Below are 16,738 nucleotides of genomic sequence, written 5' to 3' on the forward strand. Positions count from 1 at the left end.
GGATGGACAGACATCAGAATGTCACTGATGTACTTCATTGTCCTTCTGCCTAAATCGTGAAAATGCCAACACTGAAAAAGTCTAAGAAGGACTTACAGATGGGCAAAAATCTTTAAGCTAATTTCCACGTGTTTTATAAATCCAGACTTCAAAGAGAAAAGGCTGACAAACCTTTTAATGTATTAAGAAGTTTTATATATGAGACACCAAGATCTTTATTATGATTTATTAAATAAAACCTTTTTTAAATTAAATTTGAAATAAAAAGAAACCAAACTGACGTATTCAAAAATAACGACACAATGTACAAATGCACTTAGCTATCCTTAGTTGATTACACTGCATTATCACTTTTAAACAAAAAGCAAAAGTCTTATGTTTTTTTTAGTGTTGTTTAGTAAGAATATTTAAACAAAATTTCAGTATGGTCATCATTCTGATGCATCTATACTAATAAAAGACAAAGCCCTCACTGACTGACTCACTCACTCACTCACTCATCACTAATTCTCCAACTTCCCGTGCAGGTAGAAGGCTGAAATTTGGCAGGCTCATTCCTTACAGCTTACTTACAAAAGTTAAGCAGGTCAAAATTCTACGTGTAACGGTCATAATTGAATCCTACTTACATACATATATACGTCCATAGCCTGCAGCTCGGTCGCCGTGTGAGGCTGCATTGCATCCCCCATCACCACGCCTCCCACGTAATTGACTGCCTGCCCATATAAGGCTGTCCGTTGCTCTGGTCTCTTCATTCCCTTCTTTGCTTTGCCACGGTATTCACGTCTCCCTGCTGATAACTGCAGCCTTTTTATTTAATCCACGGCTTCTCTGCTGTTTTATTGTTCGTTTGTTACGATGCGAAGTTATCGATGAAGGCGGTTGTATGCTTACAACGCTTGACAGATGCCGAATGTTACTTCAACACAAGTCCTGAAAATACTAGCGTAATTGAAACAAACCATGAAACTCAAACCGATTATGACAGCAGCAATCCAAGCTGTGAGAAAAGAGTAAAAAGGGGGCGTGTCAGACGTTATGGTACATTTTCTGATGCAGCTAGACGGAAACAACTTTGTGACGCTGCCGCCTAATACTCGCAGGCAAATCCACAAGTTCATAGACATGCTGTCGCTAAACACTCGCAGACAAATCCACAACTTAATAGACGCTGTCGCTAAATACTCGCAGGCAAATCCACAACTTAATAGAGACGCTGTCGCTAAATACTCGCAGGCAAATCCACAACTTAATAGAGACGCTGTCGCTAAATACTCGCAGGCAAATCCACAAGTTCATAGAGACGCTGTCGCTAAATACTCGCAGGCAATTCCACAACTTAATACCGGGAATGCCTGTTAAACATCTTAGATTCACGAGTAGCGATTTGGGTAGTGAACACTTCGATGAATGAAACCTGTCATCTTTACAACGGTTGACAAGCACGGAATGTAACTTGAACACAACACATCCTCCAAATACGAACCTGACTGAAAGAAATAATGATAATCAAATCCTTGATGACAGCAACACTCAGTAACACTCACAAAACAATTACATTGACAATCACGTTACGTTATTTTTAAAATGTTTCCTTTTCTTTTTCATAACTTATTTAACACACTACTTCTCTGCTGTGAAGTGCGGATATTTTGCAGTAGAACATAAAAAAATGGCTCCATAGGAGAAAAATATGGCAAGGATCAAATAGGTTGATACTTCTGTAAGGTTGTATAAGCAGTTATTCACGTTTTGTCAAACTTCACAACTGACATAAATATTGCTTGACCCGGGATTTATTTAAAATGTCAACACCTGTCCACAGTAGTGACACCAGTGAAGATTTGTTTTGATTAGCAAAGTTTCTACAGTGATTGCAAATATATAAAAGTTTCATGAGAAGTGCCAGAAAGCTAAAAACAAGTCTGAAAAGATTAATTGCCAAATGTATACACTTTGTATTTGGTAAAGTTTGTAAATGCATTTTACTTGTGAACGTTACAGTTCTCTGAGCTTGTAGTCAGTGAAGTCTGCTATACAACAATCAACTTGATGGAACATATTCTGCAGTCTATTAAGTCTGACACTGTTATTACAGTATGTTTATTTTACTTTATGTGAGTTGCATTAATATTATATATCAGAAAAAATGCATTTCTTTTTTCACACTTGCGGTAAATAAAACAATGAAATGTATGTATCTTATGATCAAGAATAAAATTATTACTGCTAAAAATTCTAATACTACTTTTATTTTAATGATAATGTTAATGTGTGAAAAAACACAAATACAGTAAAAAGGTAAAAATGTTAATGAAATAACATAAAATATTTCTCAAATGAGGACAAGGAAAAGCCATCTTCATATCTGACTCTAAATTAATTTAAAAAAATAGTGCTATAAACTCAAATAGTTACATTACTTGAAACCATCATTGTGTCAGGATTGGTCAGTAAAATCTAACCTGGAGCTCCAGCAGCTTGAGGCGGGGTGGTCCAGGCGGCACTGTGACTGCGCCCGGCCGATATCTGCTGTATGCCTTTTCCTTGAAGAGTGATTACCAAGGTTGGCTCTTTCACTGAGTTTGTGTGTCCCAGGCCCAGCTGAAACAGAAATGTCATCATCTGTAGCATTGTTGGCTAACTGATACAATTCAAACCAATTAATAAGACATGATTACACAAATCTTAATTTCAGTTAAGAGAACCATTTCATGATAACGATGTACATAAAAATATAAGTTACAATCGTTGTGCTCAGTAAGGATGGACATGAGACGCCATGTAAATTAACACCCATATAATATAAAAAATCCTCCTGTTACAACCAGCAGACCTGACTTTCTTCTTATAGCTGTCTTCACAGTTATGCTTGAGAGATAATTGGTGATATATGTTAAACTAATCCTGCTCAGCTGCCACAGTCCTACTCTTCAGTCTAAATTAAAATACCAAAATGTGAGCAAGACATGCTGTATTACTAAAGTCTAAAAGAACAAATCAAATTCGTGACCATCTGAAAAGTGTAAAATTGTATGGCCGTAACACATGCTTATTGGTTTATGTCATTTAAATGTTGTAGACTAAGTTTCTAGCTAGTTTAGAGACATCTGATAACCTATTTATTTATTTATTCCCTTTTTGTTTTTTTAAATGGGGAAGAGTTGCATGGCTAGGACTAATGTGTTGGGTAGGTGCTTAAACATACACTAATCATTACAGTCTTCAAATCATCACTTTTCAGACAACCCAAATGACCGACATTGGAAATTTTATTAGAGAATTCTTGTAAATACTTTTTATCTAAAAAAATATGCTGAACATTAACTTTGGTAAGACTCTAGAGTTCAAGGCAGCAAATCCCTTAACATGGCACAGAATTGAATTTGATAAACAGACAGTTAGCCTGCCAGTGCAGAACTGGTAACCAAGACTGACTGTGGATGCCAACACAACAGCCAGTTTAAAACTCAACTATGAATAATCTGGCTGTAAACATAACATACTATTTGTATTAATGGTAATTCAGTAGAAGAGTAGAAACTATTTTTATTGAAGTTGCCCACTAAAATATTCAGTAGGTGGAATTTATAATGAAACTGAACTGAATACCTGGCCTTCTGAGTTGCACCCCCATGCAAAGACATCTCCCCTGGAAGTCAGTGCAAGAATGTGTTCTGATCCAACGGCAATATCATCTACAAAGTCACTTTCCAAAGCAGGCACCCTCTGTGGATAACTGTTGTTCTTCAGCATTGAATCTGGTAGACCTAAGAGGCGCTCTAAAAAAATTAGAAAAGAAAGCTCAACCAGGCAGGACATAAACAGAATTATTATTACTAAGGTTTATGATATTACACTAAACCAAACAAACATATGACATTGAGTACACAGACCAGTGCAATTTTAAATTTTGAGCCATCGGTATAGGACAGGATTTTCCAACACAGATATAAGAGATGTTATAATAGGCTGTTTTAAATCACCGACTTTTAAAGAAGGGAAAGGTAAAATATATTCCAAGAATTTTATACTTTATAGGGTAAACTGCTAATTCCCATTATTTCTAAAGGAAAAATATTTAATAGGTTTATTTTATATAAAAATATTCTAAATCAGTAAGTAGTTAAACAGTAAAGTGACCTCTCTTTCTAGGACATGATTGTTGAACAATACATTGACAGTCTCAAATTGTCCCTCTTCATCAGGAATGATTAATTAAGGATGACCAATATAACATTTTTTTACACAAATTATGTTGAAAAAGCCTTGTACCAGAAAGAAAGGTTCCAAAAATCCTGGAACACATCAGTTGCTTTTCTTGTGCGATTCTATGTGTAAAGCACATCGCTTGACACTGCAAAAAGCTGCATTGTTTTAGCATATTTTAAAGTAGAAGGTGTATTGTAATGCTGCAATATGTATCTTCAATTATTAGATTTTCATCAATTTCCTGTTTTATTTTATTACTCCTGAGATATCAAATGAAGACAGGAATTCCAATGTGCCATCTTTGAATGACAAATACATTTTCAACTCCAGTTTCCCTATAAGCCTTTTTAGCAGTTCTCAGTTTAAAAAGGTATTAGTTCTGTTAGCCATTGAACATTTGCACATACAAAGCTGTCAGGATAAGCTCTAGCTTAAGTTTAACTCTGTAATAATTAAGTGACTATTAGTAGGGAACTGGTGTGTCCTACACTGACATATCTCACACTCGTACACTAAATTAGAAAAATCTGAAGCACGTCAATTACATTTATTGTTAGCTGCAGAATCTACACATGAATATTGTTGAGAGTGTGGAATATTAAATGTTACCTTGTCCAAAAGTGTATACATGTCCATCTTTGGTGAGCACTACTGAAATTTGAGTCCCACAAGCAACTTTTTTTACGCTTTTATTACATAGCTGTTCCACTTTCTGGAAAAAAAAAATATTATTAACAACAATCCTTTTGATTAAAATATATGCTTATAAGTCTAACTAGTGGCTTAATGTGAAATAACTTAAGACATTTAACTACCTGTGGATAGCATTTAACAGTACAAGGCCCTATTCCCAGTTTCCCGTAATCTCCATCTCCAAATGACCAGACAGTTGTGCCATCAGATGTTACTACCAAAGTGTGATTCAAGCCACAAGAAACCTGCATTAAAAAGTCTCAATTAATCAATTTTGTTGTATAGCATCTTTCACAATGATGTATAGATTTTTACAATTAAAATAAAATTTCAATCAATTAAAAGTTTGTATTTCTACAAATGGATTCTATTCTGTGGTTCTTCATTATTATTAAGTGATGCTCTGGCAGGAAAAATGACTTCATAAGGGTCACACTGCATGACTGAAGTGAGGAACAGATTCATTCACATGGACTACAACACAATTAGCATACGAGTAGTACTGACAATATGTATTTAACACTTAAGTAAAGTAGTGAGATAAAAGGTTGGCATTCAAGTTCAGGTTTAAGTTTATTGTCCAGTGTACACAGTACAATTAAATTTTTACTTGCAATGAAATTTTATATATATATATATATATATATATATATATATATATATATATATATATATATATATATATATACACACGCACACACACACGTATACATACTGTAAATTCTATTCTATTCATACAGTTGTACTTGGCAATTTATATATACTAAAATGACGATCATGATGTCCATCTATCCTGCAAGAAGCAAGATGATAAACGTACATCAATCTCTTAAGAACATCACAGAGGAAGTGTTGTGCAAATCACTACATACATGTAAAAAATATACTTAAGCAGAAGAAGTTGTGTAGAAAACTCAAATGATGTTGTACTACGGTGAAGAAAAAAATGTGTAATAAGATAAGTCATTGTTCCCCCAGGAGTAGACAGCAACAAGAGGAGAGTATGTTATGTTGATGCATATTTCTGGTATGATTTAGGTGCTTAGAGGTCAAAGGACAATAAAACAAAGTAATTCCAGCGTGTTGGTAGAGATTTACTTCAGAATGATAATGCCTCTGTCTGCGTTCTAACATTACAAAAACCGTGTCAAGAACAAGACATTCAGTCCAACAAGTTCATCCATTCAATTCAGTAAGATTGTCCAAAATAACATCAAGTCAAGATCTGAAAGTCCCTAAAGTCATACTCTCCACCATAATACATAATAATGTATTCCATGTGTCTATAGTTTTTGTCATGAAGAAAAATGTTCAATAAACTGTTTTAAGAGTATAACAAAGATAACGTAATCCATATACCATGGCCATCCCAATTACCAGATATTAACTCAGTGCAGTATTTCTGGTATATTCTGGAGAGACCCCAGAGTCACAGCTTTCAACTACCATCATTAAAACAACTAATGATGGCATTTCTCATGAGAGAAACAATGTCACTGGCTTCTAATCCAGAATCTAATTTATATCACAGTAAATTCAATATGCTGTATTATCTAGACTAGTCTAATCTATTAAAGTATTTCCTTTACCAATACCTGTATATACTACAGCAGCAAATAAAGCCAAAAAGGCTGAAAATGAAAAAAGAATATGAGAAAAAACGACAATTACATCCTTTAACTTGAATATTAGAAAAACAAAAAAATGAAATAAATAATTGCCATATATTAGGACACTGGTAATATGTCAGATGTACAGGAAATATATTGAAACAGTACTGTAACACTGAGTACATAATACAAATCCTTGTTGAGAGTTACGTTCTATTATACATATGGCAATATTTGATTTTTAAAGGAAAAAAGTACAATTATAAAAAAAAATATTTGTTAATAACTGCATACCTGTCCAATGTGATAACCTTCCAGGGCCAACACCCTCTCGGGCAGCATCTTGTTTGAAGTTGATCGCTGTCCCAATCGTCCATAATCACCACTCCCAAATGTAAACAATTTTCCATCACCTGTTACCACTGCTGAGTGCTTGAACCCACAAGCGAGCTGAAAATAAAGAAATACACATTCACATTCTTACATAATGTAGGTTTTCTGTGAAGGTACTTAATAAGATCTTAAGAAACAAGGAAATAATTCCAAAAGTTATGTAAATCTGCTTGTGTAAAATATGTATTATTACAACTACTATAGCCATACAGACTATTGGTAGGAATAGTTAAAAAATAAATAACATCAGAAGTTTAATAACATTTAACCTCAAGTTAGATGAATTTGACAGGCAATTGTCTACTGCTTAGAGCTTTTGTAATTTGTTGCGTTGTACCTGCACCACCTCTTCTCCTTGAAGAGCCTCTATCTGTTTAGGTCTCCGTTGCCTTTCACTATTTCCATGTCCCAGTTTTCCATAATCTCCATCTCCCCAGCTGAACACCTCCCCACTTTCTGTGAGTGCAAGGGAATGACCATCTGACCCACATGATGTCACAAGCTGGGTCACCACATAACCTTGAGAAAAGAAAGCAAACACGCCTTAAGGTCATCTTGAAAGCTATATTTTTTTAAATAAAAGCATGATTGCACCATCATAATTTAAGAATTGACTACTTTTATACTCTCTGTCAAGTCTTGCAGCTATAATGCTGTTGTTATTTCTGATCAGATGTCACTCCAAATTTAAAACAACATGTAATACTAATTTAACTAACATTTGGTGAGTTAATCCAGCATTATCAGTAGATGACGATTTTATTAAATTTATGTACACACAAATGAATATTTTTGTGGAAACTAACTGTGTACTTCTGTAGATGTCCACTGAAACTCACAGGGAAATATTTTAAGCATATTTTAGGGGATACATGATCTCTTATATTTTATACAAAGAAACTGAAAACCAGAAGGGCAACAGAATTAGCCAGCCACATTTCCAAAAGCGATGACAAATATGGATGATCACTCCTTGCTAAGCTTTAGATAAAAAAACACTTGTCAAGAGCAGAATTCAGTGTTTTAACTACTATGGGCATGTCATTCATATTATGAACACGGAGAAAAGGCAAATAAGATAGCCCAGAAACTATGTAGGAAGGAAGTATCACAAAGACACTGAACACTGAGAAGTAAATTAAATATTTAAGGAATACTATAATATGTTCTACATCAGGGGTGGGCAAATTCAGTCCTGGACGGCCGCAGAGGCTGCAGGTTTTTGCTCCAACACAGTTGCTTAATTAGAAAACAATCCGTGCCAATAATTTAATTTGATGGCTTGTTAGTGCTTTGACTCTGCCATATCAGGCCATTCTCATATCCTAGATGTTCTTCCTCTTTGTAAGGATTTCATCTAAATGATTTGAAGGCTAAAATGGAGTAATACTCAATCTTTCACTTTTTTCTCTTCACTTTCCTTCCAAGTATTTAATTAAAGCCAATAGTGCATAATATAAACACACAGGTGTAAATGGTAACAAGCTAAATGAAGAAAAGCTACTTTCTTTTGTCATTTGAATCTTATTGCTAATAAAAAGCCATTAAAAACCAAGAGAATAGCTGTTTGAGACTAAAACAAGCAATAAGGGTTCAGAATCGTAACGAGCAAGACAACTAAAGTGAAGCACAAGTGTTACTTGAGCAATAAGAGCTTCGTATTAAGCAATTGGGTTGGAGCAAAAACCTGCAGCCACTGCGGCCCTCCAGGACTGAATTTGCCCACCCCTGTTCTACATAATGAAATGACAGGAAAATTAGTGTCTAACTACATATTTTGTCTGGTAAAATCCAGATGTACAACTCAGACGTGCTAGGCTCCCCAAGAAAGAAGATTGCTCAAATTGATCCAAAAAATGACATATACAATACCCATGTTCATGGAAGCTAGAGAAGATAATCTTGTACATAAAACGCTATGCCAGGCATGGGCGTTGTAGTGGGGGGGGGAAAAGGTAAAGATTACCCAGGGCCAACTGGGTGATGGGGGAACTTCTTTGAAGCCTGGAATAAAACGTTTGTTTTCAAGAGGAAGGCGCTCACAGAGACTACTTATGTATAGGGCCCAGAGTTTTGTGCTACTCCCCTGATGCCAGGCCATCTTAGAATATATATTTTTTTGCTCATTTATCAGATAGTCTTGGAATTGCAATACAATCTAACCCTCTAACTGTGCTACTTGGATTAATACCTGATGGGACACACTTGCTTGGTCAGCATTCTATTATAGTAGCTTACACTACATCTCTAGGCTAAAGTCTTGACTTAGTCAAGTGGAAAAATCCCAACCTAACAAGCAAAACATAATAAAAAAATTATATTCTATTTTTCTTAAAATTAGGAAAAATCCAAATTATTTTTTTAGGAACTGTTCAAAAATTATTTAATAATTTGGAAGACTTTTACTGTTGCTCTTAATTAATTAAGCATACCTTTGCTACCCTTTAGGATACCTCTGTATTTTCTGACTGCCACATATCTTATTCAAATATGAAATTTGTAATGTATAATTTACAATGACAGTCATACATTTATTGCGGTGTAAATTGTAAAAATAAAAAACAATACCCAAGATCACAGTGCAGCATGCCTTTGTCTTCCAGCATAACACTAGCATTTAAGTGTATTATTGTAAATTTTCAAAATTTAAACCATCCAAAAAAAATCCTACACAACCACACAGCTGATGGTACAACAAAAGTACACATGACAAAAGGGTGCTGAAAAAAATGATTGCAATGACAAATGTATGCACCCATATATAATCAAAGCTACATAGAAACCACTCCTGTGTGTTACACAGCTTGCCTAGTTATACAGAGTGGCTACAAATAACATATATTAAAATGTTAATGAAATATGGCTAGTAGAGAATTTCAGTTTTCCTCAGTGACATTTTCAGGAGCTAATACCAAGAGGTAGGACAGGACAATGATTAAACAGAAGCACCATTCACATGTTAATGAAACCTGCACTAAGAAATGCTAGGAGCTATGTGACTGTCAACAGTGCTAATCTAAACAGTCCTATAATAAAGCTTCCAGCATATTAGAGGTTACTACAGCATCAAACAAAAGGCCACAAACATATTTTACACCCAAGATATAAAAGCTATGAATAGAAAAATGGCTTTTATTGCTTTTGTTTTCTCAGATTAACTTGTGAACATATATAAAACCTAAAGACAGAGGGATATACTGACAATTGTTGTGTAAGTAACAGAAAAATAGGAGAAGAAAGGATGAAAGCAAAAGCATATAAAAGCAGAAGCAATTCTGGTATCAAATAAATTAAATTATAATAAGATACGCCTGTTTGAATGAAACAATGGTGACCTTATCATTACATTGGAACTTACCCTGCAAGGCTGAGATAATAGTTGGAGTATAAAGGTCATCAGAATTTCCTTGGCCAAGCCTCCCATAACTACCTTCACCAACAGCAAGCACTGTCCCATTAGCCTGAACTAGGAATGTACAGTTTTGTCCACAGACAACCTTGATTTGTTAAAAACAAAAATCAAAGCATCAGAGACTAAAGTATCCATGTTCAACACTAAATAGATGCTATAAACTATTTGGTAGTTAGCTTTACTTAAAAAAAATGTAATAAACAAGAAAGATTCATATAATAATTCATTTATTTTCCATACATTCTTTTTCTAAACCTGGGTTAAAATGGGTTTAAACATGTCCTGAAAACATCTATCTCAAGTCAGGGATAATGGAATGCCAGATCACTGTGAAGAGCCCACTTTACTCCATTTTAGACCCAATGGGCACATCTTTAGAACAAGGGAGGAAAGCAAAGTATAAGGCAGTGTTTTTCAACCAGGGTTCCTGAGAACCCAAGGGTTCTGTGAGTGCTAGCCAAGGGTTCCGCCGAAAAAATCCTAATGATATAGGACATACTGGTGGATAACTGCACAGGGTTCCGTGAGCAAGGTAACCATTCACGCAGTGTTCCACTCCAGCGAAAAGGTTGAAAAAGACTGGTATAAGGAAACAGAATACGTGCAGGTAGTTTCAAACACCCCGAAGATGGTGATCAGAATAAAAGCAAAGACCTGTAGATGTGAGAGAGCAGATCTAACTGCTGTATCATACTGTTCTATTTCTACCTTTTGCTAAAATAAATAAAATACAAACAAACAAATAAATAAATAAGCGGGAAAAAAACCTGATTAAATACATAAGAACAAACTTGAAGCAAGCATAAATGAATACAATTCCAATATCAAAAACACAGAAACTATACATAAACAAATTACGAGAAAGCATGTATAGTTTACTAATGCATGTTTATATTTTATTTCTATAAAAACAAAAATTATTAGAAAACTATAGAAACATAGAAAACTAACTGCAGTTTTTCAGCTAAAAGAAGGAGATCTAAATTTAAGATTACAATTGAATTTGTTCTCAGTTCATACACAATATTCATGTAATTTGAATTCAAATGAGGAGCAGTAATGACTTGCTCGGGGTTACACAACAAGCTGACATGGAATCCAAATGCACAGTTTGTTCTTCAGTCTTCTTAGTCACAAGTCTATGGATTTTACCAACGCTCACAACTACTACTTGTACACCAGATTTTAATTTCGATAAGCTCATGTCTAGTCATTGTACCTGCTGTGCCTGTGACAGACATGGAGCAAGAGCTGGCACCACCAAATTTGGTCCAGCATCAGCAAGCTGTCCATGACGTCCTGCACCCCAGAGGTAAACGTCTGTTTTTCCACCCAACTGCCAATCCTACATTATTATAAAAACAAAATATAATAAGCACATTTTTCCCCAATTTATAGTAGTAGTACTGTAACCTAACAGAAGAAGTGAAATTTTTACCAGTATGTTCAACCAATATGCAACACATCACAGCTATTTGACACCACAGCATTACAAGTGTTAGTTCAGAATGTCTGGCTGATGGTTAGCAGACTTTACACTGATCCCATGTCAGCCATATTTCAAGAAAGAAAACCATGAACACATTTCTTGCAAATAGTTTGCTATCCTAGTATGACTTATTTGATCATCTAGCAAAAAAAACCACAAATTACATACAGTGCCCTTCATAATGCTCTTAAGTTTAAAATTAGAAATGAAACAATTCAAATGTGATTAAATTATACATTGCATACTTTATTGAAGGGTAATCGCATATACTTTGGGGAAGAACGAATACACTGGTGAGCTCAGCAATTTCCAACAGGCTAGTAGACCTCAATGGCTGATGATAGAAGAATCTTCACTGTGGTAAAAAAAAAAGCCCCAAACACCTCTCTGACTGATCAGAAACAGTCTTCTGGAGGCAGATGTGGATGTGTTAGAGACTATTCCAAAGAACTTTATGAACAGAAATACAGAGGCCACACTGTAAGATGCAAATCACTAGTTAGCCACAAAAACAGGATGGCCAGATACTTCAAAGAGTCTAATGAATTCTGGTAAAAGGTATTGTGGACAGATGACACAAAGATGGACCTGTATCAATGTGATGGCAAGAGCAAAGTATGGAGATGAAAAGGAACTTCCCAAGATCGAAAACAGACCACCTCTAATGTTAAACATGGTGGTAGGGGTGTTATGGCTTGAGCTTGTATGGCTGCCACAGGTACTGGCACATTTACCTTCATTGATGATGTAAATACTGAAGGAAATTGCACAATTAATTCTGAGGTATATAGAAACATTGCATCTGCTCAACTTCCAGTAAATCTACATTGTGAGACTGAAATGTACAAAAATAAAATTCTCTTGAAACTCTGCAATGACCATTTTAATCACATCTGACTTGTATGATTTGCAGATTTAAACTGTGGAAAGAGGTATAAATGAAGGAAAAATGTGTCTTTGTCCCAAAGATTATGGAGGGCAGTGTATGTTTTAAGAAAAATTTCTAAAGAATTTATTATTAATTTACACAATTCAGTGGATAAATAACAATTACATTTTCTTGACAAAATATGTACATCACACTCTAAATTTGGTGTTGACTATGAAAGCGCTGTTCAAAGTGAAAATATATGTATCACATCATTAAGAATTTTTGACATTTTGCTACAATCATTCTGTTGATGTTGGTGATGGTGATCATTTTAGGCTTTTGAAATTGTTCATGTTTTTGGTCTGTCATGAGCACAGGATGCACTAGAATGTTAAATTTAATTCTAATAAAAATAGATTTACCAAAAAAGTCAAAGTCTGTCTAAAAACAGTAGGACTTTAAACCTGTAAATTAACACAGGTAACCTGAATAAAACTCACATTTATGGTGAATTTTAACAAGTCCAGAAATGATAAAACATTCTTATAGTAATTATCTTGCTAGGTGTTCTTCAGTAGTACTAGTTTTTAGAGACAGTACTTTAATAGAGGAGAAAATTACAACTCATTAACAAAGTATTATGTACAAATAACAAATGGACATCTGAAAGACATGGAAGTAGATAAAATTTTATATAAGCCAAGGAAAACATACCTCAGGTCTGACTGTAGCCCAGGTCATCAGCTGTTCATCCATTACAGAGCTCCATTTACTGTTATCCTTTAGAGAATTCGATGATAATATATTAGCTTACATCTGCTCACAAAAATATTTAAGTAACTTAATTTGACACAAAAAAAAAACTAATTACATATTATTTACTCAGTAAGTGTAATTTTGCTATTTATTTATATTTTTCTGTTGCACTCCCTATTATAAGTACAATTAAGATAACAGAATTTTGTCAATCTTTGAATTTCTAAATAAAATATATATTGTATTCAGCTGTGGTTAGAACTAGCTACAGTGAGAAAGATTACTTTTTTAAAACAACAAAACTGCTCTGGTGCAGTGCAATTACGAAATATATCATGTCATCTTATTGTCATCTTATTGTGACTGTGTGCAGAGGGTGCAGACCTATAAATACCTGGGAGTGCAGCTGGATGATAAATTGGACTGGACTGCCAATACTGATGCTCTGTGTAAGAAAGGACAGAGCCGACTATACTTCCTTAGAAGACTGGCGTCTTTCAACATCTGCAATAAAATGCTGCAGATGTTCTATCAGACTGTTGTGGCGAGTGCCCACTTCTACGCGGTGGTGTGCTGGGGAGGCAGCATAAAGAAGAGGGATGCCTCACACCTGGACAAACTGGTGAAGAAGGCAGGCTCTATTGGCACAGAGCTGGACAGTTTGACATCCGTGGCAAAGCGACGGGCACTGAGCAGGCTCCTGTCAATAATAGAGAATCCACTGCATCCACTGAACAGGACCATCTCCAGACAGAGGAGCAGCTTCAGCGACAGACTGCTGTCACCGTCCTGCTCCACTGACAGACTGAGGAGATCGTTTCTCCCCCACACTATGCGACTCTTCAGTTCCATCCAGGGGGGTAAACGTTAGTATTATACGAAATTAATGTCTGTCTGCTATACTTTCATTGTTATCACTCTTTACTTTAATATTGTTCTTTATCAATATGCTGCTGCTGGAGTATGTGAATTTCCCCTTGGGATTAAAAAGTAAGTAAGTAAGTAAGTATGTATGTATGTTATCTATCTATCTATCTATCTATCTATCTTGAAATACATGCTTTTCCACTGCCTTGCAACACTGTGATTTCTTACTTTAATATTTTCATGCTCCATTAGCATGTGTTTTATATATACCATTGTCTCCTGAACTCACAAAGTTCCAACTGAGAACAAAAAGATAGCATGAAATGTTTAAATATTACAGTATGTTATGCCATCCCACTTGCTACACATCCAGCTTAGAAGTAGGTGAAGCCAGTAACATATACAACTTAAAAGAAAACATGCACCTACATCATACAAACCAAAACACCATCTACTGACAGATGACAAAAGATTTTAACAAACTTATAATTACACCAGTGCAGTTTAAGAAGCTATATTATCATGATACACATAAATGGGCATTATAGAAACAATTTGTATTTCTTTACTTTTACCAGACATAACATAGTCTCTGTATCTGTATCTTGCTTGATGTCCAGAATAGGGAATGATTCAGGGAAAGCAGTTCCTTTGGCCAAAGCTTCTGCGCTCTTTATCGTGGTTGAAAATGTAGCAAGCCATCCCCACTCAGCTGAGTTCAAATCAAAATCACGGTTCAGATGATGAGGAGGAGCGTGTCTCCTGCATAGCAACTCATCTAAACCAAGTCCCACAGCCAGAGAGGCTAGACTCTGGAGAAAGGCGCTATGAACCAGTTGATCCCCAGCATTTATATGACACTAGAAATAAATAAGAAAGACACATTTAAACATTTTTAGTAAAATAATGTTAACAAACATAGCTTGTATCATGTATTATAGGGGTAATTAACAAGTTTTGCTAAGTGGGAGTGTGTGTTTGAAATTTCAAATAGTAATTAAACTAAGAAAAACTTCCTTGATGATTCAAACACCAGTCTAGTCAAAGTTAAATGTCCACATCTACACATTAATAAACTGATGTATGATACTGATGGTGATAGAAAAGTTAATGTAAAAATTCCAATAGCATATTATATCATAACGATGGTTAAATACAACACAAGCAACATTTTGATCCATTGTGTAATACACTAATGACACCTCAGCTAAGTACTGTGTGTAATTTTTACAACCAAGGTACAAAGAGAATTAGCAGTAGTAGAAGCTGTAGAGAGAAAACAAGACAGACCAGTAAACTGTAAAAGCAAATGTCTCAATGAAATTCCAGTAAACTGTAAAAGCAAATGTCTCAATGAAATTATTTGGACAACTCAGCTATTAGCTAAAATAACACAGTTAATGGAGTGAATGATTTCCTCTTGTCCTTAAAATATGAAAATACTGATTAACATTTGAATTAAAAGTACTTTCCTGAGCTTTAGCCTGGAGACTTACTTTAGTAAAACTAAGAAAAATATCTCTTTGGTATAGCCTTATTAGTACCAATTACAGTCTTTTATTTATTATGAGATATCTCCTGAATGAAAAATGTAAGAGTGATTCAAAGTCATTTGAAGATATGAATGATATGTGAATCACACAATGATGTGAACACATTGGAAATTTTTAATTAAAAGTAAAAGTGTGAAAATAATAACTGTGTAGTTCATTTAAAATCATTTGTTAATCGTAATCAATGCCATGCCCAAATGCCATAACAGTTTTAACATTTCAGAGTAGGTGATAAACTAAAACCAAAATTGATGTTTATGTGTTATCAAAATATTTGTGCTTTCACTGAAGAATATACAACTTTAATGTATAAGTGTGGCATTGCACAGATAACAATAACAGCTCACTGCATTAACAGCAGATAGGTTATTATCTTCCAGATTGTAGAATGAATTTATGTAGTAGACAAAAAGCTATGAGTTTCTAGCAGAAAGACAAATCAAGGGTCTCTTTGTAATTTGGGAACTTTTTGATCTGAAATTATGTACAGTTATATTTACAGGTATATATACATCTTTCCTGAAGCATGCAATAATTTTATGTTAAATAAAACACTAAGACTTTGCATTGCCAGCTACCTTTTCATAGATGTACTGTTCCTGAAGAAGCATGGGCAGTCTCTCTAAAAAGACAGTTATACACGGGGCCTTGTTCAAACCCACAATTCCTTGAGAACGAAGAGTCATACGGCAAGAGGCCAGAATATGGTTCTGAGTGATCCAGTCTGGGGTGCACCGAATTAATAGAACATCCTGTGGTTTAGAAAACGAGAAATTACATTTACATACAAACCAGGAAAAATTTCATGTTGATCTTCTTCAATAAATCACCAAATTGATATGAGTGAATAAGGATTTATGAAATTCGCTAAAGGCCTTT

The 16,738-nt window shown here is 34.8% G+C and overlaps 1 protein-coding gene across 7 annotated transcripts in view; it reads right to left on the minus strand.

Moving 5' to 3' along the window:
* LOC120532980 (probable E3 ubiquitin-protein ligase HERC1) overlaps positions 1 to 16,738 on the minus strand; it is a 188,217-nt gene that overhangs the window by 15,132 nt on the left and 156,347 nt on the right. For 6 of the 7 annotated variants that reach the window (XM_039759544.1, XM_039759540.1, XM_039759546.1 and 3 more), the window contains 11 exons: positions 16,438 to 16,611; positions 14,876 to 15,166; positions 13,398 to 13,463; positions 11,543 to 11,668; positions 10,270 to 10,408; positions 7,249 to 7,430; positions 6,813 to 6,968; positions 5,031 to 5,153; positions 4,825 to 4,927; positions 3,616 to 3,785; positions 2,469 to 2,607 (listed from right to left, as the gene is read on the minus strand). In XM_039759544.1, the coding sequence (XP_039615478.1) occupies positions 2,469 to 2,607; positions 3,616 to 3,785; positions 4,825 to 4,927; positions 5,031 to 5,153; positions 6,813 to 6,968; positions 7,249 to 7,430; positions 10,270 to 10,408; positions 11,543 to 11,668; positions 13,398 to 13,463; positions 14,876 to 15,166; positions 16,438 to 16,611 (1,669 nt within the window). The remainder of the gene's footprint in view (positions 1 to 2,468; positions 2,608 to 3,615; positions 3,786 to 4,824; positions 4,928 to 5,030; positions 5,154 to 6,812; positions 6,969 to 7,248; positions 7,431 to 10,269; positions 10,409 to 11,542; positions 11,669 to 13,397; positions 13,464 to 14,875; positions 15,167 to 16,437; positions 16,612 to 16,738) is intronic. The other variant, XM_039759542.1, reaches the window with a different exon arrangement.

This window comes from Polypterus senegalus, chromosome 7 (genome assembly GCF_016835505.1).
Source record: "Polypterus senegalus isolate Bchr_013 chromosome 7, ASM1683550v1, whole genome shotgun sequence".
Taxonomy (NCBI): Eukaryota; Metazoa; Chordata; class Cladistia; order Polypteriformes; family Polypteridae; genus Polypterus; species Polypterus senegalus.